General features: G+C 42.0%; 1 protein-coding gene across 2 annotated transcripts in view; it reads left to right on the top strand.

Annotated features, from left to right (window-relative positions):
- The window catches only part of ass1 (argininosuccinate synthase 1), a 106,344-nt gene extending 96,457 nt beyond the window's left edge, over positions 1-9,887 (top strand). The window contains exons 13-15 of one of the 2 annotated variants that reach the window (XM_052036901.1): positions 1,060-1,216; positions 8,048-8,092; positions 9,688-9,887. In XM_052036901.1, the coding sequence (XP_051892861.1) occupies positions 1,060-1,216; positions 8,048-8,092; positions 9,688-9,757 (272 nt within the window). In that variant the 3' untranslated portion in view covers positions 9,758-9,887. Of the gene's footprint in view, positions 1-1,059; positions 1,217-8,047; positions 8,113-9,687 lie in introns of both variants that reach the window. The other variant, XM_052036900.1, reaches the window with a different exon arrangement.
- Positions 9,888-24,967: the final 15,080 nt, after the last annotated feature.

Raw genomic sequence — 24,967 nt, 5'->3', positions numbered from 1 at the left:
GGAGTGACATCTCCTGGTAATGGTAGGAAGATGCACTCTGCCAGAGTCACTGCTGAGCAATGCTGCATTAAACCTTTTCAATATTAATGTTTGAAGCTCTGCAATACTGTGCTTCAACATACAAACATGCTGCAATGAGTATCGAAGAACAGTATAAAACAAAAATGACCGATTAAAACATTCTTTACCTGTTTTGCTCCATTTTCCTTTTCCTCTGTCTTTTCTCTCTTGTGTGCAGATGACCCATTATGAAGAAAAAGATCAAGGTGGTTCTCTAGAATAAATAAAGAGATAAGAAAGGAAGTGGCCCAGTTCTGGCCCCTATAAAGGAAGTGAAAGAACTCCGTCAAGTGTATAACTTTAGTAAATTAGAATCACTACCCTATTCCCATTTCTGATCACTTTTTTTTAAAAACTAGATATTAGATAATAACTGCTTCAACATTCCTAAATTTAGCTTTGGAGCAGTTCATGTGTGGTTATGTTTTGGGGAAAAAGAGTATGATTACTGTTTACCTTTATGTGGTAGAAGGTAGGGAGAAAGTAAAGAGGTTTTTATTCACAATGATTCATATTGCAGTAGGTCGGGGCAGTGAAAATTACCTGTATGTGTAATTCTATTGACCATGCATTTGCTCTGTTCGCCTACTGTTCAGGCATGAGGACCGAAGAGGAAAATAGACCCTAATGTATTTAAAAGCCATGAATACAATCTTTCAAAAATTAACTACTAAGTCACATAAGCATCCTTGTGTTTGAAATCGTAGGTTGCTGAATTATTCAGAATGTCGACTGCAGCCTCACTTCATCACAAATGCATGCAAATTCTCTCATCATTTTGCAGTACAGTCCAGATACAATAGCTTAATCAAGGCTAATTGTTTGCTTTGTCAGTGTTCTATGCATTTTTGGGGTTCAACTGGTGTATACTATGAACTGCATGTTTATTATATTTATGGCTTATGATCTTTCCTGAACTTGCTCATTGAAATTAGTACTTTTTAATCATTTCCAAGTTCTGCTCAATGCATATTTGAAAATTATTCCTTGATTTGATAGGATTTTGGAACAGCCCTGAGTGTGCTTTTGTCCGTCATTGCATCAACAAATCACAGGACAATGTTGAAGGGAAAGTTCAACTGTCTGTGTTTAAGGGACAAGTTTACATCCTTGGTCGGGAATCACCTACTTCTCTGTACAACGAAAAACTTGTCAGGTAGGTAACATCACAATCTATGATTGATTTGCAATACTGTTTGAGCAGCATGGAAAATTCAGTGCTATAAATTCCAATCATAAGATCTGCATGGATGAATAAGGTTCTTTAACCATTTGGTCTCCTGATTTCAAAATACCAACCATACATGTCCATAGTACAGCATCTAGCATTTTTTTCAGAATAAATTCAGCTTTTGGGTCTGACTTGCAATTCATTGCAACCCATTTTGGCTATTGCCATTAATGACTTAGATTAATGACCAAAATCTCCAATTTGAAGGTGCAGTCAATGTAAGAAACCAGGAAATTAAAGAGGAATGGTGCAGTTAGGATCAGCTTTGTATCTAATAGTAGGATTAGTTAAAAATTAAATCAGTATAAATCCTTTGCTGCCCAGAAATATAGAACAGGAGCTCCTGCTTTATAAATTTGTCCTAAATTGTCCACCCTGAACCATTCATTCTCTGAAGGAAGAGTCACATCCAGAATTTAAGTTTAAACAGAATTGCACTGATTTTTTTTCTGGCACAATGGAAGGAACAGTATTATTAAAAACTAACAACTGGCATTTGCTTCAACATTTACGCCATAAGAAGCATTTGGGAAAGGTGGGATATATTCGAGCATCAGCAGACAAATCAAAAAATTGTGTAACTTGAGTCTGAATTCTGCACTGTACTCCTGAGGTGTGTCCAATTTACCCAAACTGACTTGCTCCCTTCAATTACCTCTAATTTCCATGTTATACATGCTTTCTATAGCTGCATAGGCCCATTCAAATATTGTGCAAAGAACTAAACTTAAGAAGAAATAACTATTCATAGTGCAGTTAATGTTCGTTAATGTAAGATTTATGTTGACATGGTTTAGAATATCACCCTGAGACTTTTGGGTGAAATAACATCAGTCACTTATCCAAGTATAAAAGATACATAAATATAGGTACTAAGGGCAAAGAAAGTGTACATTTTTTTCCTGATATTGAGTTTGATGTCTTTTAAATGTCAAGTATAAAGAGATGATGCATTATTGTTTATAGAGTGAGATTAGTTATTGACTGTCTCGATGCCCAGAAAACAATACTAACTTCTATTTACTTGCTTCTGATGCATGTTATGTGTTATAATCTTTATTGATTTCAATCCACCAATTACAGCTACAAAAAAAAATCAACAATAACACATACTGATCAATAGCCCCATGGTACCATTCAGATCAATACAAATCTATGTAAAGTTTCTTGCAATCCAGTCAAAAGCAATAAAATGTGTTCCTTTATTCTTGTTTTATTTGAATAAGTAAACATTATTACTCAAGCAGCGTTAACATTGTATTGTGCTACACATGCAGTTTATTTTTTTATTGTCAAAAGCTACTTTTAAGATTGTAAAGACATTGAAACGTTTTCATTCCTGAGAAAGAAAGGTGTCGGGTAGGATAAATACCACAGCTGATTTTCTCTTTTATAGCCAAATGTGTACAGAGTAACCCTTAATAATCCCCTTCTTTGTGGCTTATAGTCACAGAAGGAGCTAAATGATAAAGTAAAAGTAATCAGGAGCACTTATTCACTGTCAGTTCCAAAGCGATTTCTCTTTCAGTTTCTACATCATTGCCTTTAAAATGTTTGAATGATGATGGAATCATACTAATAAGAGAATAGCAGTAAGCAGTACAGGAGGCTGGAAGTGACTGGTCACAGTAGGTATAAAGTAATGTAATATATATGGCATACAGCCCACTCGATTGCACAAAAATAAAAGCATGGATTTCTGGAAAGACATCCAGCACCATTGTAAATTCTTCCAAATTGCTTGTTTTTTTTAGTTCTTGCAAATAATTCATCAGTTGCAACACGGAACGATAACTGCTGTGATGTTTTGAAACCAATATGGAGAGAAATGAAGAAAGCGGACATTTAAAAACAGTTAAAACAGAAGTGGCTTTAAAGAATTATTTAAGGGAATTTATCACAATTTGCCTTTGGGCATCCTAGTCACAGCACCTGCAGCTGAGAGGTAGGCAGGCATGGCAGATGATCTTCCCCCAGCCACTACTCAGAATTGCTGCTAAGTACCGTACAAGTAAAGTGATTTCTGCAACTGTCCTCACTGAAGAGAAATTCAGAGAGATGGGACTTGGTTTGTTGTCTCTCCATAAAGCAAAAAGAAGGGATTACTTGCAGTTACATCACGCCTTTCATGATGTTGGGCAATTTCAGTGGTTTACAGTGCTTTTGAATGTAGGAAGCACACTGGTTTATGCACTGTGGTACATTGTTGCTGTAGATCCTCACAGTGGCTCAATCCCAGCCATCTGAAAATGCAATAAGAATGTAATGTAAGAAATATTAGGGACAAAGTTGAGCAACTTTTTAGAGCAAGGTGATGTTTTTATGTGCACCTACTGTCTAGAATGATATAGGTAGCAATATTGCTGTTGGTACATTCTGGCTCATTACAAGGGCACTGATCGTCATCCAAGGTTTATGTCAGATTTTAACACCCAGGTTGGCAGTAACCAGGAGGGTCAGTAAAATGAAGATAGTCCTCACAAACCAAGTCATGCTTTTTTTTTTTTGAGGACTGCAGCAAGGTACATTTATATATTTCTAAATGTATGTAGCAGGCTCCAATAACATGAATGGGACTTGATCTGCAGTTTTTGTTGGAGATCTTGTAGCTTCCCTCTCGCACCTACACATAAATTGTTGGGTAGAGATTGAGAGCTATGAGAAGCTCGAGTAACTTCCGAGGTTGTTCTTTGGGGATCTCCCCCCACATGCAACCCACAAGTGCAGCTAGAACATCCTTGCAGAAGGTATCAGGCATAACCATGGATGAGCTGCCTGTTTATGAGTCCATGCTCACAGTGCCTTCTCTCCTTTAACACAGGGGCCCTCATTTTAATAAGGTAGTGAGGATGTGTTTTACAGTGCAATGTTACTCAGGAACGCACCAAATCTTGTATGGTCCTGATATTGCTGGTATGGGGTTGATCTCCAACAGTACAGTAATCTTCAGAAAACTTGAAGTGAGAAAGTAGCATGGCAAATATTAAAATATCTTTTGCTTCCTTTGATGTGGATTCCGTCTTGTTATAATGTGCTTGGTCCTTAACAGTACTGTATACAATTTTGAAAAGCCCTTTGTCATACTAGGTAGTATGTCAGAAAAGCGATGAAACTTTGGGTAAATGTCCATTTCAGCACTAGTGGTGGTGAAAGCTCAGATTAAACAGCAATTATTCCACCACTGATAGACAAGACTAAGTTTGTAGTGTCACTCATGAGGCAGAGAGCAAGATGTTTGGGGATTGCCTATGGGGCTTGGATCAACAGCAGACATTGTCAGTCTCATTTTCAGCATGGATTTTTAGACGGAAAGAAATGTGAAATGGGCTGACTTTGGTTATTTTTTCCTCATCACCCATTCCAGGGACTCTGCCGGCTGCAGCATCCCTTCCCATTGCGGCTACTGCTTCACAAACTGGGTATCGAGCCTGAGACCTTCTGGTCTCTATGCCTTAGTGTTCCACTGGACTGTGGTCTTGTCCACTAGACCAATGTATTTAATGATTTGCTCTTCCACTTGTTCCAGATTGATCCTCTATTTCTGTATTAAATGGACTGTTGTCCACAAAATCCGCCCCCTTCCCATCCAGCTTTGTTCTGGATATGTGGGAGAAAACGGCGGGGCCCATTAATTGTTTACCTCTGATTGTCCTAACAAGATGGATTGCCTCTTTGATATCCAGCCTTTAAAATTGGGGCCATCTCCCTCAAATAATTTCTCTTAAAACAAAATATTGTTTCTTGATTCACCATCACCAAATGCCAAATCCCAATCCACTGTTCCAGCACTGGATGTATCTGCAGCTAGCAGAGCGCTGAGGCAGTTCCGGTGCCTGTCTTGTACCAGGAGCCACCTGTAAATGCCCAGGCGGGTGTCCATGGGGGGATTTGGGCTACATCCTGTTAAACATCCAAGTAATTGCTGTTAACTACACTTAAACCCCCTCAAAAACCCATGGTTTCTGACACAGTGCCAACCATGTGATCCGGTTTAACAAATACAATACCCTGTCAGATTCTCAATACATTTACTTGGCCAGGTTGCCTTGAAAATTCTCATCATCCTTGACGTTGTCAGATTATAACTGACAATAAAAGCTGCCTTTGATAAATGTTCTCTAATTGTTAAGTTCCCACTCTATGGAAGCATTAAGTGCAGCCTACATACATTGGATCAACAAAATAAATAATAACTTGGCTTTTAATTTAAAAAAAATAAAATCCTGGTGGTTTAACTGAGAGATTTCATTTATTAGCCCTCAGTGTCAAAGAATAAAAGAAAATCAAATTTGTTGAACAAAAGTTGTCCATTGAAAAGTCAATATGTTGTGGTTTTTTTAGACTTGCTTTCTAACAGACTATAATAAAGTCTGAGGAGTAAAATTAAAGTGTTGCATGTTTCATGGACATGTTGTTGTCAATGTGCATTATACTTGAACCATTTATTGATCCTGATTTATCTGTTGAAGCATTTGACCCTACATTTAGCACGGGTAGAACAGATTGATGTATTAGTGTAAGCAAAACCTTGGATTCAAATACTATTTAGCAAACAGCAGCTACCATAGAGGTACAGGTGCCCTCGGGAATTACCTCACCAGCAATTTGTGCATATGGTAGTTATGGTAAGAGAAATTGAAAACTGTAGTTTTTTTTTTGAAATAAATATTAACACTTATTAGATGAGGTATTGTGTTTTCAAATACATCGCAAAAGGTTCTTTCAGCTTAATGAGGTTTGCTGAGTGAATAACAAGTATCATTTATTACTGAAATGGCATCAATTTTACAAAAAAATGTATAATATGCTTTTACTGAGACAATTGAAATTTGGTAAGTACTTAATAGTTTTGGCAGTTGCTTTGTGTTTTAACAGTGGGGTGATTTTTTTTTTCTTTTTGGTTCAAAGTTGTTATACAGAAAAAAAGTGCTGGTTCCAATTTCATTGCATAGTGAAAGGAACACGTTGTCATATTCTGCTGCATCTTCTCCTTCACAGACAAGGCCATCTTTAACCATTCCTTGTACCCTCACCTCTCACCTCATCCTACCCTTCCAACCATATTTCTTTTTCTGGGAAGCCGCTGGGAAGTTAACACTGCCCATGTCACTTACAACGAGCAAAAAACAAATTGCTGGAAGAACTCAGCGGGTCAGGCAGCGTCTGTGGAGGTAAAGGGATTGTCCATGTTTTGGGTCGACACCCTGCATCAGGACAGAGTTATCCCAGCAGTTTGATTTTTTTTTGCTCCAGATTTCCAGCATCTGCAGCCTCTTTTGTCTCCTCACTTACTGTTTTGTAGTTTCTACTGCCGAGCTTCTGTCACAATATTTCAGCGCCTTAAATTGCTATAGAATTCTGTTGCCTGTGCCTTAGATGCCCTTGCCCCCAGTAAAACATTCATTATCTCATGTTCAAAGAGTGCAGACCTGAACAAATCTGGCATACAACGAGCCTAGCTAATCATCACTAGATCTGACTGCTTCTAAATCCCATCCAACTTCCATCCTCTATATACATCAGTTCATCCCAAACATTCCTGCCTGCACCTCATTCCACTCGTGTCCCATTCACCTGTCACCTTGACTATTGAGTCTCCAAAGCGTCCAGTTTAAAATTCCCATCTTCTCTGTTCAACTATCTTTAGCAGCCCAGTTCTCCCTCTTCCTGCTATCTCCTCTGACTCAACAACACACTTGTCCCTCTACTATGTACACCCAGTGTCTCCTCGCATTTATCCTCCTCAATTTGCATGAATATTGATGAATTTATCTTCAGCTGTTTAACACGAGGCAATTTATCCTCTTGAGTCCATTAAATTAAATCAAATTTATGACGCACATCGACTCCATTTGCCCCAACCCTTCCGCAGCTCTCACCACCCCCCGCCCTTCTGCTCGCCTGTCCCCAAGTCATTTCCTTGTCTACCAAAAGCTATTGATCTCTGTCCAATCCAGAATCCTCGGCTTTTTCAGAGATGGAAATTCCAGATTCCTACCAACCTTTGTGTGGAAAAATGTCTCTCTATTTTCACCTCTAAATAGCTTAGTTTAAGTTTATTCCTTCATGTTCTGGATTTGGTTTCCTCTTGGAACCCCTTTTAACTTTATTTATACAGCACGGTAACAGGCCGTTCTGGCCCAACGAGCTTGCACCGCCCAATTGCACCCATGTTAACCACCTACCACTCTCCTACCACCTTGCAAATTCTTTCCCTTCAGATACTTACTCCATTCTGAGTGCTACAATTAAGCCTGTTTCCACCACTACCCTGGAAGGGCACTCCAGACCCTAACCACATTGTGTAAAATAACCTTACCAAAAGCCATTTGGCCACTCTTGGAGAGCATCCATTGTCACCTCTCCACCCATTAAGCAAGTGTCCATTTTATAAACCTACGCCCCTCTATTGTACTCTGGGGTTATCTCTGCATTAAAACCTTTGTACGATTGCAAGTTTTTGTCCTTGCTTGGTGTACCATCTCAATGGTGCAACGGGTGTCAAAGTGTGGAGCGATCGGAGATACAAACTTCTCTTCAGCTCTTCTGTGTTCGACATGTGGTTCTCCAGCATCCTCCAATACCTCAAATGAACTTGGCACAGTGATCAAACTTCTTATGATAGATATTTTAAGATAGACCTCACCACTAATACTTTTGCGGTATTATTTGAAAATCTGATGAGCATTGTGAAGGAACATTATTTTGCAATTATGAGCATAGTGAGGGTCACTGACTTTACCTTTTTCTCTCTAGCATGAACGTGCAGGGGGATTATGACCCAACTGATGCAGGTGGATTATTAAGATCTGTTCCTTAAGGTGAGTGAATCTTGTACCCTAGGTGTTCAAAGGTTGTTATGCTATTGACATGGGTATGTCATTTATAGAGTAACTCCAGTCATGATGTGAAATGTTGAACAACTTAACTCTCAAACCTTAGCTGTAGTCAAAATGCACTTCTTGTTTCTCTTTATCTTCTGTTTGTGTGCCTACGCCACTGACTAGTCCCAGGGACAGGATTCAGTCAGATCATAACCGGCCACGTGGAGAGAGCAAGTGCAGGCCCTAACTGCATCTCCCTCTAAGTTATTTTTCTCCCTTGAACAAAGTGCCCACTTCTGTATCAGCAATGAGCTAGAAACCAGCATATTTATAAATCTCATGTACAATCACATTTTCTCTCATTCTCGTATCTTAACTAATTTGTTACAATTAATTAACAACGTTTGGAATGTAATTACTCTAGATGAAAATTTATGAACTGAAAACCCAACTTTACATTATAATTGCGAAAGTCCTCTCCATGAAAGTGGCCCAGATCTTGCACAAATTTGCTGGCAGTTTGCAAGAACTGTCCATAGTAACCACCACAGCCCTGAAAACTCTCATGACTCCTACGCATATGCAGAAATCCCACACTTCCACATAGCCGATCACCAGAGACTTCCCCCGTGTGCTCCTTTGTTGGACTCCATCAGGAGCCCAGCACTGAGGCATAAGCTTCTGTGGTTTCCCAACACTTAAGCTATGAACCTGCACCAGGATAAACTGGTATTGTTCACTGACCCAATCATTAGAATGGAGAAGAACTTCTGCAAGGGAGAAGGGTATATATTGGGTAACTTTATTATTGAATTGAGCTAAATAAAATGCATTTAATTGTTTTAAATATTTCTTGTTTATATTATATTTTTAAAATAAATTTTAAAAGTATCTTTCATTTTTACCAAAGCTTGGATGTTTTTGAAAATGTAGATTTTTGGCAAATTCCACAGTCGGTTCAGCCTAGCCTAACCAGTTCTCAAACTATTTCAATAGAGAATCACAATTGGACATCCCAGGGTCTCTCTGAACAGGTGGGAGTAAGGGTAGTAGAGGAAGTTCACTCCACAGGACTTGCTCAAAGTAGGACTGCGATTGGCAGGCAGTGACTGGCAAGAATAAATGGGCTCACTGCTCAACAGGTTTTGGCCAATCGTTTTCCAAATCAGAAAAGCTGTGCAACCTTGCTTGTATACAGCACATCCACATCTCAGAAAGAACAGAGATGGAACCTGACAGGCACCTGCGTAGAATTAATGGGAGAGTTTTGAAGGTACGATAAAAACAGGAAAATGCTAGAAATACTCAGCAGGTCAAGCAGCATCTAGGAAAGAGAAACAGCTTATGTCTCAGGTGAAAGACCTTTTGTCAGGTTTTTTTTTCTCTCTTCAAGGATGCTGCCTGACCTACTGAGTGTTTCCAGCATTTACTGTTTTTATTTCAGACTTCCAGCATCTGTAGTATTTTTATTTTCATTTGAAGGGACAAAAAATGGATTTTTATTAAATTTAGTGTTGAACAAGTTCTCTGCATTTTTTGACATTTCCCCATTTTATTACAAATGGCTAAATATCCTAATCTGTTTTTAAACAGGTTGAAAGAATACCATCGACTCCAAAGCTCAGAAGTATCAAAATCATGAATGAATTCTGGCACCGGCTTTCTAGAATGCATTTTAATATACAAATTGTAAAACAGTTTGGTGAAAGTGCAAGTTCCATGTATGTTGCTGGTTTCATTTTAAATAAAGTGAATAATCTTGAACACACAAACACCTCAGCTGACATTTTCTCTGCTCTTTCCCTTCAGATGGAGGATAGAGTCTTAACTTTCAAGACATTAGATTGTTACTTTTCTTTTAATATGCAGATTATTTTGCTTGCTTTTATGAAAAATCTCAATAAAATATTAAGACCCATAGTATGGTTACCATGAAAGGAATAAGGGAAAGGGCTGGACAAACCAAAGGAGTTAGATGATGCAAGGCTTTGTTTTTAAAAGCTGAGGAAATAAAGGTGAGGAAGTCTACCATTTTGTAGTCTTGGAAAAGATTCCATTGGTGGAGAAGATGCAGTGAATCTTGAGCACAAATGCCTGTGTTAAGGTTGCTTTAATTTGTTTCAGCATTCACAGCTGATCCACACCTCAGTTCCATTTAATTCCAAGTCCCTTGATACCTGTGTCCAACAGAGATTTTTCAACTTCACCTAAAAATTGCCCTAGTGTCCAGTCTTTTAAAGGAGTGAATTCAGAGTTCCTGTGTGTTCTGTGTAAAAATACTTCCTAACTTCAGTTCTACATCTCCCAGCTCTAATTTTAATAATATGCCCTTTTTGTTCTATATTCTCCCACCAAAGGAAATGGTTCCTCTCTATTTAAACTATCAAATCATTTAACTATCTCTCCTCAATTTTCCAGGAAAGGCAAGCTAAGGTGATGAGGCTGAGACTCGTAATTTACCCCATCAGCACTACCATCACTCCTGTGAAGCTGCCCTCCACCTTTCTCTAGGTCCTCACTGGTTCCATTTGCGTTTCTTTTTTGGGCCAGTGATCGTGGCCGCAGACATCTAAATCATTTGGTTCCCCCACAGTTCCTAACCTCACACCATTAGGCAGGAATTCTGCTGATCCAGAACACATGATATCGCACTTCCCTGCCACAGTGGCTTTTGCTGCCACTGTTTGTCCATTCATTTAATCTGTTTACGATTCTTTATCCTGCTCCCAACCACAAGACGTGCTGTCTTACTGGGCCATATTGTTTGGGTGTGGCCAACATCTCCAGAGGTAACACTCAGCCAGCAGTCCTGAATTAAGTCCTGGGATTGCACAGGCCCTCTGTAAGTTGCTGCATTCTGTCGCTTGTTGTACAATGCTCTGTCTCTGGCTTTGGTTCCTGCCCAAGGTGGCCAGAACTTCAGCAGTGCACCACCTAAGGCCCAGTTGCCACTGAGGCCTTACCAAGGCCCAGTTGCAGAATGCAGAAGCCCAGTGAAATATGGCATGGGAAGGGTGTGGACAGTGTAAGTATTTATATAAGTGTTCTGTCTCTAATCTCAGCCCTTATTCACTTCTGTTGGTCTGCTATAGTTGCTTTCTTTAAATTTGCCACGAATAAAAGTCAGTGAGTTTAAACTGGGTGATTCTGGGGTCTGTTTTGTTGGTGCTGGGTGGCCTAATGGGCAAACACCTTCATCAATCAGATGGTTGGTGCAAATCCCAGGTCCGTGACACTAATCCGAATTCCCCATCAAATTGGCGCACACCGGCAGCAATCCAGTATACTGATTCCTGACTGTGGTCCCAAGCCCTCAAAACAATTCTGAACCGTTGATCACAACCTTGAGACCATGATCGATATACTGACCCCTGAGATCGTAATGAATTTACTTAAACCCCAATAACAGTCTGGAGTTTCTGATCACTGACCGCAATCCTGAGTCCCACATCAACCTACTCAACCAGCCCCGATCAACTAACAGTCCTGTGCCTTTGTTCAATATACTGACTCCCAACAACTATCCTGACAACCCCTGAAACCAATATCAAGTCTGTAAACACTGTGCTAAAACTCAACATATCAGGAGCAATATTGACCATACCATCGCGCCCCCTCCCCCACCCCCCCCCCCCCCCGAACAACTTCTGAACTCCAAATCAAAATCACCTCTGTTAGCAATCCTGAGCTCTCTACCATTTTCTGTTTACCGGTTCTCTGCAGCTCAGCTACAATGTTTGTCCCCCTGAGGGGTATCCTGAGCTGCTTGAGCCTCTCATCTGATTCTACCTCTTCCCCTGGTACCATCTCCGATGGTGAAATCTGAGGCCTTGTACCCTGGGCCCCACAGTGTTTGAGCAGAGGACCAATGTAAAGCAGGGGAGGGGTGCAAGGAGGGTGCTGCTCAGGGCAAGTTTTACAAATGTTTGATCAAAAGCATGTTTTCCACTGAGGGTGAAATTAATTTATGTATCCAGCTCAGCCCTGCATAGGGCAGGCACACCAGCCACAATAACAATCAATTGCCACCTCAATAAAAAAAACCTGATGCCCTGTAACAACATCTTCATTCTGCATCCTCTCTGTCTTTGAAGTGATTACATGAGACGTTTGAGTTGATGGACAATTTTTCACTGATGCTCCCTCCCCCTGTCATACCTGTGTAGTGCCTCCCCAAACGAAGTTTATCTGATTCTTTCCAATCCCCAAAGACAGATCATGTCCTTGTAGGAGTTGGGACATGTAAACTGATACTGAACAGAACCTATTCCAACCCAACTTCCATTAGATTTACTCTGTGGCTTCTTGAACAACCAGCATGGTAGACTAGGTTTGGGTCACTCAGTTGACTGGGGAGAGGGAAAGAAGGGGATTTGTAGGGCTCGGACTATTGTGTTGCCTTCTGTTTCAGCTTCCTACGAAGCATTGTACGGTTGACTGTTTACCTATTGCTTGCACTTGGTATACATGGTACTTTTAAGTTTCCTCTAGTCAAGAATACTCCAAATGACACCTAATCCTGTCAGGTTTGATATCACTGATGTGTAGCAATTGATGTGAATGCAGCTCTGGGATCTTTGAGTTGTAGAAAAGAGGAAAAACAGTGTGGCCAAGCTGCAGGGAAGCGAAGGACAAATCAGAGTCTGAAGTTTGTCTTCAAATACGAAATACTGAAGTTTAAAGCCAAGTTTCAAATTAACTTTTGAAGTTCAATAATGATAAAGCAGCATGTGGTATACCAAAATGGAAAAAAAAACTTGATTGGATCCATTTGACGGAACCATGTATCTTTTGAAGCAAGTTAGTGTGACCCCAATTTCTATAGTGTTCGGAAATCAGCAAGGAGAAGGTCAAGCAAGATAGCCCGAGGCCAGGAGAGCCTAGAAATAATCATTTATTGACCACTGCTCTATTTGGAAAGGCTTAACCCACCAGTTGCCACGCGGTGGAGAGATACTGAAGTGCGACGGCCTTGTCAGGCTGTTAGGGCCTCCTGCAGGTCAACAAGATCAATATCTAATCTACTGAGTCTTGTAGTGGAAGTGATGATCAATTCCAGCCTTTTAATGACTCCTCTCATGAAGCATGGTAATCTCTATCAGATACAGTGTACCCCGGCAGTACTTCTTTGGATGACAAGTGATTTACCTCCTGCAGACACTGCTTTTTCTGATGTCTGTCTCAAACATCCTAGAAGGAAAGGTATGCCCGGACTCCTCACTATTGAACAACCACACTTGTCCCAGAATTTTCTTCTTTTCCATGTAACATCTCACACTTACAGAAGTAAGGATCACTGGTTTAATATCTTACGCTGCCAAGTTCCCAACCTTCATTATAAATAAAAGACAAACTTTACATTTATGTGGCACCTTTCATGGCCTTTGTGTTTCCAGAATCATTTTGCAGCCACCGAGTGCTTTGGATTGCTGTTGTCATTGTAGGAAACATGACACCCAATGTTAACCATACTTGGGCCATGCAGAGGTTCCGGACATCCAGTGTAGAGTGGTCTTTAGGAAACTTGACAGCTGATTACCAGGAATTCAAGAAGAAGGTGGAGGGATCCTCTCACATGTAAGACCACAAGAAAAGATTGGGCATCAAATTCCAGCAGTAATAATTTTAATTGTACACATGGCCCAGAATTGTTGCAAGCTAAGTATTATTTTGCATTTTGAACAGGAAGGATGCCGAAGCTTTGGAAAGTCTGCAGAAAGAGGTTTACCAGGATGCTGCCTGGATTAGAGGGCATAGGCTATAAGGAGATGTTGGACAAATTATGTTGTTTTCTCTGGAGCGTGGCTGAGGGGAGACCTGATAGAAGTTTATAAAATTATGAGAGGCACAGATAATGTAGACAGTCAGAATCTTTTTCGCAGGGGAAAAATGTCAAATACTAGAGAAGATGCATTTAAGGTGAGAGGGGTCAATTTAAAGGAGATGTGCAGGGTAAGTTTTTTACACAGAGTGGTGGGTACCTGGAACGGGCTGCCAGGGGTGGTGGTGGAAGCAGATACAATCATGCATTTAAGAAGCTGTTGGACAGGCACATGACTCTGCAGGGAATGGAGGATATGGATCATGTGCAGGCAGAAGGGATTTAGTTTAATTCAACATCATGGTCGGCACAAACATCATGGGCCTGTTCCTGTGCTGTACTGTTCTATGCTCTTAACTGGCAACATGAAGCGTTACATAATTTGCAAAGCTCTGTCAGGACTGTTCAGTGGCGACTTATAATTAAAACAAAATCCCATCATGGAATAAAGTTCCTATTTCCAAACCAGCTGGAAAAACTATCTGGAATGCGATTCTGTAAGTAGCAAGTGCTTTTATCCTTTCATCCAGAAATCAGTTGAATAATGACATATGCAAGGCTTTACATTGTAAATCTGGTCACCTGAGGCATGTCACTGAACACAGATGTGATTTGCTGAGTTCAGAAATCATGCCCTTTGTTCATGTGGACTCAGGTGGCTCCCATTTTCTTCATTTAATTGATGGTAAATAACGTTTTGGCTTTTTGGTTGGTCAAGGCAGCAGAGAAAATCACAATTCCAGGATGTCTGAAAACATCTTGTAGCCAATGAGGTAAAGGTGAAATGTGGGAAAGTCGACCTGCGCTGTAATAAAGCAAACAGTAGCAGAACCAAGGAGTGTAAGTTCTGTGCTCAGTTCTGGTCACCTCACTACAGGAAAGATGTGGAAGCCATAGAGAGGGTGCAGAGGAGATTTACAAGGATGCTGCCTGGGATGCGGAGCATGCCTTATGAAAGCAGGTTGAGGGAACTCGGCCTTTTCTCCTTGGAGAGACGGAGGGTGGGGGGGACCTGATAGAGGTGTATAAGATGATGAGAGGTATTGATAGGGTAGATAGTCAGAGGCTTTTCCCCAGGGCTGAATTGGTGGCCACAAGAGGACATAGGTTTAAGGTACTGGGGAGTAGATATAGAGGAGATGTCAGGTGTAAGTTTTTTACTCAGAGAGTGGTGAGTGCGTGGAATGGGCTGCTGGCAACAGTGGTGGAGGTGGATACGATAGGGTCTTTCAAGAGACTGTTAGGTACATGGAGCTGAGTAAAATAGAGGGCTATGGGTAAGCCTAGTAATTTCTAGGGTAGGGACATGTTCGGCACAGCTTTGTGGGCCGAAGGGCCTGAATTGTGCTGTAATTGTTCTATGTTCTATGTATAAAAAGTTCTTTATTGTTTAACGCTAGCGGGAGTAGGGGTACATGGAGGAGCAAACTTACACGAGCAGGTGGCTCAAGCTGTTTACCAGTAGAGAGGGAGTAAGCCTTTGTTCACCAGGGCTCTCTTCCCATTGTCTTCTACAAATGTACCAATGCAGGGAATGTGGCAGCAGTTTGTGCCTTGCACAGAACCACGGACAGCAGTGTGATGAATGATCAGATCATTTACTGCAGGGTGAATACGTAAAACAAGGAGAGTTCCTCTACTATGTTTTCAGAAAAAGGCGACGGTGCCTTTTAGGCCTGTCTGAGAGGGTAGGCAGGGATGTGGATTAACATCTCATCCAAAAACTAGCACCTCTGACAGTCCAGCATCCCCTCAGTGGTGCAGTGACATGTTGAACTAGATTTTGCACTCAGTCTCTGGAGAGACTTGAACCAACAGTATAAGGACGTGGGTGACAGCTGAACCCGATGCCCAAGATAGTTCAGACATCCGATGACTACTAGATATTTCCTGAATGATGTAGATGCCACAGTTTCTTCTTGCATATAATAACTTACAAAATCTGTACAGTTAAGGCACATGTATTTTCCCACCATTTACATAATACACATTTTTTCCCTCCAAGCAGGTACAATCTATTTCTCTTGCCTAAGTGACAATCAGTATTTCGAAGCGACAGCCACCATCTAACACTTTCAAGTTGGCACAAGCAAATGAACTTGTGCTACATTTACAACAGTGTAGCACACAGTATAAAGCACAATACAGTCTGTGTTAAGTGGTATGTAGCACACAGTGCTTAACAACATGGAGCACACTCCAGCCTTGGTGAAGTGCAAAGAGGGTCCATTTCTCATGTGTTCCACGTGGTGGTCTGTACGCTCCACATGCCAACCTCGAATCACAGAATTATACAGCACGGGAACAGGCCCGTCGACTCACTCGTCCATGCTCAGAAAGACCAAGGTGCCTTCCTGAACTAGTCCCATTTGCCTGCATTTGGCCCATATCCCTTGTCTTTTAAATGTTGTAACTGTACCTACTTCTACAGTTTGCTCTGGCAGCTTGTTCCATATACCCACCACCCTCTGTGTGAAAAACTTGCCCCTCAGGTCCCCTTTAAATCCTTCCCCTCTCACCTAAACCTATGCCCTTTAGTTTAGACTCCCCTACCTTGGGAAAAAGACTGTGTGACCATCCACCTTATCTATGCCCTTCATGATTTTATAAACCTGTATGCAGTCACCTGTCAGCCTCCTCCACTCCAGGGAAAACAGTCCCAACCTCACCGGTCTCTCCTCATAACTCAATCCCTCCAGTGTCAGCATCATCCTTGGGAAACTTTACTGCACCTTCTCCAGCTTAATCGCTTCCTTCCTACAATATAGGAGCAGAACTGCACACAATGTTCCCGCTGCAGTCTCACCAGTGCCCTACAACAGCTGTAACATGATGTTGCAACTCATTGCCTCGTCTGATGAAGGCAAAAATGACTTATGCCCTCTTCACCCCCTTGTCTACCTTTGTTGCCACTTTCAGTGAACCATGTACTTGTACCCCTCAGTCACCCTCTTCTATCCCACTCTCCAGGGCCCTGTCATTTACTGTGTAAGCGCTTTCCTAGTTTAACTTCCCAAACTGCATTTTTAGGTCCTAGCCTGCATGTAAAACATCCATTGTTGTGTACCATATGGACAAACTTTGACCTTCAGGATAAGTCATGTTGTTTTGAAGACGGGACCTCATTTAAGCACAAACAAACTGCAACCAATAGACATCGCAAAGTAAGTTTCTGGATGCGGGCTGTCCCAGTATTGGTGCGGCCCAGTAGGAAGATGAATCCTTGTTGGGGGTGATGGGAGGGGTCAAAGAGGAGTGGCTGGTGAATGCACAGAGCGTTACAATGATTCGGCAAAGTGCAGATCAGATTCTGGGGCACGGAGAAGAATTCCTTCTCTTCCAGGCTCCGCAAAAACAGTTCAAAAGCCACAGTACATGGATTCACCTGCTGTGCTGCCAGTCAGCACGTGACCTACAAAGTTATTCTTAAGATGACACTCAGGGTCACATGGGCATCATCAGAAACTCCTTTCTCTTGTTAACAGGTACCTCAATGTATCAGCCAACCAATGGAAGACACATTTAATGATCAGAACCAATACTGCCATCTCTTAAGATGGCCTGAGTGTGTCCAGGCACCATGTGTCTTAATTCCAGCCGTGCAGGGGACTTCCTGGAGGTCATGTCAATAATGCAACAAATTACATCTTCATTGAATTCCACCAATACAAGTCCATTTCTTGTCATTGCAACTACAGTCTCATTAATGACATCAACTGGTGTCAATGTGGACCTTAGTAACAATTGGACAGAGAGTGTCTACCTTGTTAACCTCACACTGGCCATTAAATTTAAGTTCCTCTGCACACTGCAGCTTGCAAAGAAGTTTTATGGCATCAGGATTTTTGTAACTCATTGGAAAAGAATATTGCATCTGAGAAAAGTATTGTATTGATGTCTTACCTATCACCACTTGGTCACAGGGAGACTGTTTTAATTAGAAAATAACCATGCCGTTCCCTGTTCTATCTGTTTTTGTAACTTATCTTCATTGTGGATCGACTGGTAACATTATATTTTCCCTGATATACTGACTGAAGCTTAGACCCTATTTAACCTGGATCAGAGAGCTGAGAAAAAAAGCTCACCCTGAGGCTACAGATAGTCGAGACTGATATGGTAATGCAAACTGAAAAAATCAGAAAACAAAACAAGAGTCTAAAAGAGCAGTCCCATATGGTCATAAAGTAATGGTCAGTGACCTGCTGCCCACTGGAGCACTTGCTTTTCCAAGGAGGGCCAGTTTAAAGGACTGAATTAAACAATACAAAAAGGGAAAGGTGAATTAGTTGCAGTCATGTTTGAGGGCCGCGGGGAGGGGAGCGACAGGTGACTGCTGTGGCCTCTCGAAACCCAACACCACTGGCTATTCACATCCCTGTGCTGTCCCCTGATATGGAAGCCACGAAGAACAGATTTAGGATAATAACACTGTGGTGACCTCTGTAACCCTGTGGCTGAAAATTGTCATGTTTGGTCAGGGTAGTATCAAGCTGCAGGACCTCAGGGAGAACCTTTCTCAGGTAGTAAGCTGAATACCTGACCGAGTGGTCAGCCTTGAAATGCACAATAACAAAGCTTAACTGATCTTCCCAGGGTGAGCAACCTGCTCAGACCTAACTGCTAAGATTATTTTCAATCAAAACTCTCATCCCCTTTCCTACCCCCCAATCTTAAATGCTTAAAGTTGCAGTGACTGGGAGATAATCTTAAAATTAGACTCGGCCACTCAGGAGAGAATTTAGGCAACACTTTCACAACATAAGGTTGGAGAACTCTTGTTCAGAAAAGCAGAAGTTGCAAACTCAGTTGCTGTCTTAATCTGAGATCGGCAGTGAGCCAAGAGTATGAAGGGAAGCACGATACATTGCAGGCAAGATCTCATTAAATACCTGAACAGGTTCAAGAGTCTCAGTGGCCTGTTCCAATGTTTCCTTTTGCACCAATGCCCTATAACTCATTCGTCAATGGATTCATTTGGCCTTTCCTGTAGGTGCTGCCTCTAGAGGTGCCCAGAGGTACTGTGCCAAAGAAGTCAACCTTCAGTAATGACTGAAGACAAGGAACAGAATTTGGCTCCAGCAAGCCTCTCGTTACCAGGTGTAGAAAGAGGGAAAATGCCGAGGTGCCATCCCAAATTGGACCAATGAAAATGTCCCCCTCGCCATGGACAGGGGTTGTAGTTAGCTGCCCTCTCACCATTCCACTGCATTTAAGTGACCAAGGGGAAACTGACTTCCCGGATGTCCCACGACACTGTTGCTGATTCAGAGATCGGACATTACGACGTTGGTGCTTCTAAACAAGATGTAGCCCAGGAATACTGACCCTTTCAGTAAAGAAGATTGCTGAGCTTCAACCCTCTCCCGTGTCCCTACATCCAGTAGCTTTCATATAATTTGCAAATCTGTGCTTGGGGATTTTGCTTGAATGTTCTCCAGGACAGCAGGGTTCCTGCTCCTCTCCAGATATCTTTAACTCTCCATAACTCCCATCTGAAGTACAGGGATGAGCAAAAGGGCATCAGTTTTATACCTCAGTCAAGACCCAACTGTGCTACACAGGATTGACCAGCACTACACTGGCTTGTCAAGCTGTACCAGACACCTCAGCCCCCCAGTGAGATTACAACTCTCAGTTTTTGAATCCAAGCTGCGTGATACCAAGTGACACTTTAGCACCCTTCCCATCGATCTCAGCTCTCCTCCTTGCTGCCTCCTTCTCACATCCAGACTGATCCTTGAATTTTCCATGATAAACTGACAACATTCCACACGGTAATGTCCCACAAACAGCCATGTGATAATGACCTGATATTTTCTTTTGGAGTATTGGCTAGGGGATAAATATTGGGCAGAGCACATGGGAGATATTCCCCTTCCATGGAAAAATTGCCTGTGAGATAATTTTATATCCACCTGAAAGGGCAAATGGGCTCCCTGTTTAGAAGACACCACCTCCAACAGTGCAACATTCCCTCAGTGCTCCACTGGAGTGTCAGGTTATGTGGTCCAGTCACTGAAGTGAGACTTGAACCTTCAACCGCAGAGCTGAAAATGCCTCTGTACGTTATAACTAATTCCTCCCTCCCTTTGCCTTGTGTGAGGACACAGCGGACTGTGTCTGTGAGGAAAAGCTGTATATGGGATCTATTGTCAAATCCACTGCCTTATGATGGACCCTTATATTTAACCTTGTATAGATCCTTTTCAGAAGCAACAAAGCTCCTACAAAATGATTGATGCATTTAGACCTTACCTGAGTAATTAGAATGACATTCCAAAGGAAGACAAAGGGAGAAAGAGGATGGATCAAGAAAAACTGGGGAAGTAAACTGTTTCATTTTGATAATTTTACAAAGGTTTTAAAGGAAAATTCAGTTGAATGTCAAAAAACTTCAACATAACATCACGTAAGCCTAGACCTAGAGCTGTACTGAATACCTTTCAACAGAAAGAAATGTGTTAGACAAAGGGGTTAATGTTCATCTCTTTAAAGAGTCAGAATAGGCGACTGCTCTGTGTGAGAGTGCTGGCCTTGCCCTGAATGAAGCTTTTGTGAATTGTATATATTCTAATCGATTTCTGACTCCAATGGAAAGATCTCCTGCCATTAATGGAAGAATTGGACAATAACACTGTATTGATGACTTCTGCCTAAATAATATTTTTCAAAAAGGAACCTTTTAAGAATCTAAAACTTACTGCATTGGAAGTACATTCTTTTAAAAATTAAACTTTTCAGACAGACGACACAATAGGTTGCAGGCCATGCTAAACTTCATAGAATGATGTGCTTCAGCTAAATGTTTTAACCTTTTCCTCAATACAGTGCACAAGAAACTTTACAATACTCGTATCCTGGGCTAGAAAATAACATAGAGTCAACCTTGCTCTCTCTCAGACGCAGAAGGCTTCAGAATCATCTCCCTGTCCTTGCAGTGGTTTAGTGAATAAACAGTCATGTTGTTGGTTAGGTGGTAAAGCCACAAAGCAGGAAGATCCAGTAATCATCTCTGGCCTTATGGCAGAATTCCCAACACAAATGATGATCCCTAATTTAGAGTGAATAGCAAACTTTGCATTTATTATTTAAGAATGCATCCAAAGCATTTTTGTTTGAGGAATCCAGAATGTACATGCATTACAGAAGGAAGCACAGCCTGTACTTATTGCAACTAATGAGCCTTCAACGGCTGATACCGTGCAGGGTGTTGTGATGAGTTATATGGACTGGTGAAGTTTCAGGCAGGTCTCAGTTAACAGCAGGAACTCAGTAATTGGCTTCAATGCCCCCTGGACTAGAGAGGAGAACCTTCCAATTCTGAACATCTTCTTCAATGAGGATGTTTCCAAATCCCTTTGGAAAGTGATCACATCACCTTTCATTTCCCCTCCCAAATGGCAGTGTAAAGAACACACAACCTCATTCTGATGACGATTCTATGTCTACAGCCTCCTGTTACTGCTTCTCCATGTTCCAGACCTGGCACACACCGTCCATAGCTGCATTATAGCCAATACTTGCTCTGTTGAGCTGTCACGGGTAAGGTTACTGATGTTCACCAGCGGAGGAGCAAAGCTGCACCCACAGGCTGCACTAGAGAGAAAACTAAATCACAAATCCATAATAGATGAAGCTGAGTATGGAGAGAACGAGACAGAAGAACATAAATGATTTTTGTGTTTAAAGTATGAACGGGTAACCTAAGAAGAGGACAAAAGAGTGAAATACCAGTGGGATTATCATATCACAACGGGATTAATCAGATGGAAACTCTCTCAGCCTGACTCATTTGACGGACGCGTCGAGCTCTATACCGAGGCTGGTGATTCATTCCTTGTTTTGGCTATTACTGCAGCCTAACCACCAGCAGTATAATTACCATCATTACCAAAGTAGTAACTGGCAGGTTCCTGTGTGTCAGAATTACCTCTCTGGTAATTTCTTCTACTACAGCTGTCACCCTCCCAGGGTGATTTGTGATGAAATTGATGCTTGCCAGTGTCTGGGAAGAAGGCTGCTATTTCAGGCCTCCAAGATACTTCTCCCCCTGAGGCAGTCAGTGTGAATTGTTTTAATTTTTATTTTAAATCTATATTTTTTTCTTTGAAGGCCCTGACAACCCTGTTGTGATTTGACATGTTGCGTTGAATAGAGATTGTATCAAAGCAACTGAGTTTTTATTTCTTTTTCTCCCCAATGGCAGAACCACTGACTAAGGATGCACTTTAAAAGACTTTCCATAAAATAGTACCTTTGCACTCCAACAGTAGCTTTTCTGAAGATACTCAAACCATCTTAAAAGTCTTTCTTAACTACACCTGGGCAGAGCGAAGCATGGTTTCCAGATTTCTTCAGCAAGACCGTGAGTGTGCTTGTATCAACAGATTTGTCGCTTTTTTACTTTAATTGGGTGGAATGAAAAGTAATTTCTGGATTTACACACAAAGGCGCGGGGGAACTCAGAGGGTCAGGCAGCATCTATGGAGGGAAATCGGCAGTTGACGTTTCGGGTCAAGACCCTTCGTCTGGACTCAGATGGTCCAGATGAAGGGTCTTGACCCGATATGTCAACTGTCCATTTCCCTCCATTGATGCTGCCTGACCCTCCCAGTTCCCCAGCGCCTTTGTGCATTGCTCCAGATTTCCAGCATCTGCAATTTTTGGACTTACTTTATTTTCTGTGTCTTTGTGTGAGTGGCATTCGACTCTCTTTATTTCTCTTGTCTTGACCCACTTTCCTGCATCAAACACCAACACTGGGAGGGGGAGACGTGCGAGGATGCAGACGCTGGAACCTGGAGCAAAGACAAACTGCGAGAAGAACTCAGTGGGTCAAGCGGTCCTGATGCAGAGTCTTAACTTGGAACGACAACCATCCCTCTGCTTCCACCAATGCTGCCTGACCTGCTGAGTTCCTCCAACAGTTTGTTTTTACACTAAAAGGTGGATTAGCTGGTCATTCTTTCCACTGTAGTTCCTGAGGAACCTTGCTGTGTATAGGATTGCTTTGCGTGCTTACATTACAATAAATAACTCAATGATTGCAAAATGTTTGAAATTTTCTTTTTAATTATTCATTTTTAGGATCTGGGCATCACTGGCAAGGCCAGCATTTATGGTCCATCCCTATTTGCTCTTGCAAAGGTGGCCAGTCGTTCAAGAAGGTATCTCACCACCACTAATTCCAGAGGAAATCAGGGATGAACAATGAATGTTGGCCTTGCTCTGAAACTGAAGATACATTTCATATAAGAACGGCATTCTTTTATGTAGAATCATACCAAAAGTGATGCACAGAAATAGCCCCTATGACCCAACCAGTCAGTGTTGACCTGATCCCCAGCCTGAGATAAGCCACATCTGGAAGAGGCTTGAGGAAAACTAAAATTGGATTTGAGATGGTGATTCAACAAAGGGAGGATATAACGAGGAGAAGAAGTGTCCTGGAAGTAGCAAGGATGATTCTTTTAAAGAAGCAATTATTGTAGTGTATCTATTACAGAGGGTTCAATGTAGGTAGTTGTAAAAGTGGAAGACTTGCACTTTTATGGTGTGCACAATGTGCCAAGGTGTTCTACAGCCAACTTTTGAAGGACTGTTGTAAGGTTAGAAATGCGGCAGCTGATTTGCACACATCAAACCAACAATGATCAGATTACCTGTTTTGGTGATGTGGATTGAGGGGTAACTATTGGCTGGGATATAGCAGGATCTGAGAGAGCCAAAGTGCCTTGGTTCAATATGTCATTTGAAAGATGGTGCCTCTAGATTACGGCACTTCCTCAGTTCTGCACTGTGATAGATTTTTGTGCTCGAGTCTCTGGAGTAGCATTTTGTCCCTAACTTTCCAACATGAAGGAGGCAGTCGACACCGCTGGTTGTACGTGGTGAATGACAGCTGGTCTGGACGTTGGTGGCAGTCGCTGTCACTGCGTGTTACAGGGAGTGATGGTAAATGCTGGAAACACTCAGCAGGTCACAAACAGAGTCAATGTTTCAGGTCAAAGACCCTTCAGCAGGTCAGGGCCAGTTCTGACAAACTTTGATCTGAAATGGTAACTCTATTTCACTCTCCACAGATGCTGTCTGACCTGCTGTGTGTTTGTAGCATTTTCTGTTTTATTTCGGATTTCTAGTATATGTAATTTTTTGGAATTTCATATGCTGTGGGTGATGTTGTTGTAGCATTTTTGCCATCAATTACTATCCAGTATGTCTTTAAATACATACAGGATATGACAGTGGTGAAAAAGGATTACAACACACTGTGAATTGTAATGGGTGGGGGCGAGGCGCAGAGGTGTTAAAGTAAATGCTGTGTGTGTGTATGTGTGTGCGCGCACGTGTGAGTGTGTGTGTGCGTGCGAGTGTGTGTGTGTGCATGCAAGTGTGTGTGCATGCAAGTGTGTGTGTGCGTGCGAGTGTGTGTGTGCGTGCAAGTGTGTGTGCATGCGAGTGTGTGTGTGCATGCAAGTGTGCTGTGTGCTTGCAAGTGTGTGTGCAAGTGTGTGTATACGCATGCAAGTGTGTGTGTGTGCGTGCGAGTGTGTGTGTGTGCGAGTGTGTGCAAGTGTGTGTGCATGCGAGTGTGTGTGCATGCAAGTGTGTGTGCACGTGTGTGTACGTGTGTGTGTGCATGCAAGTGTGTGTGTGTGCAAGTGTGTGCATGCGAGTGTGTGTGTGCATGCAAGTGTGTGTGCGTGCAAGTGTGTGTGTATGTGTGTGCGTGTGTGTGCGTGTGTGTGCGTGTGAGTGTGTACGTGCGAGTGTGTGTGCGTGCGAGTGTGTGTGTGTGTTTGTGTGTGTGTGTGTGTGTGTGTGTGTAAAACAATACTTCACCCAGCTCCTCCCACACCCCCCTTCACTCTGTTTTGCCTAGTAAGAGAAGCAAATTGTTTGCAGACACTGAGGTTGCCAACTGGTTTAAAACAAAACGTACTCCACTGGGAGCTGAAAGACACCTTGGGGGGGAGATATTGATTGAGCTAAACTGAATTCTTTATAGCCTCAAAGGGCCATTGGGAT

This window comes from Pristis pectinata, chromosome 23, assembly GCF_009764475.1.
Source record: "Pristis pectinata isolate sPriPec2 chromosome 23, sPriPec2.1.pri, whole genome shotgun sequence".
Classification (NCBI taxonomy): Eukaryota; Metazoa; Chordata; class Chondrichthyes; order Rhinopristiformes; family Pristidae; genus Pristis; species Pristis pectinata.
Note: the sequence above shows the minus strand (reverse complement) of the source record. Positions and strands in the feature narration are given on the sequence as shown.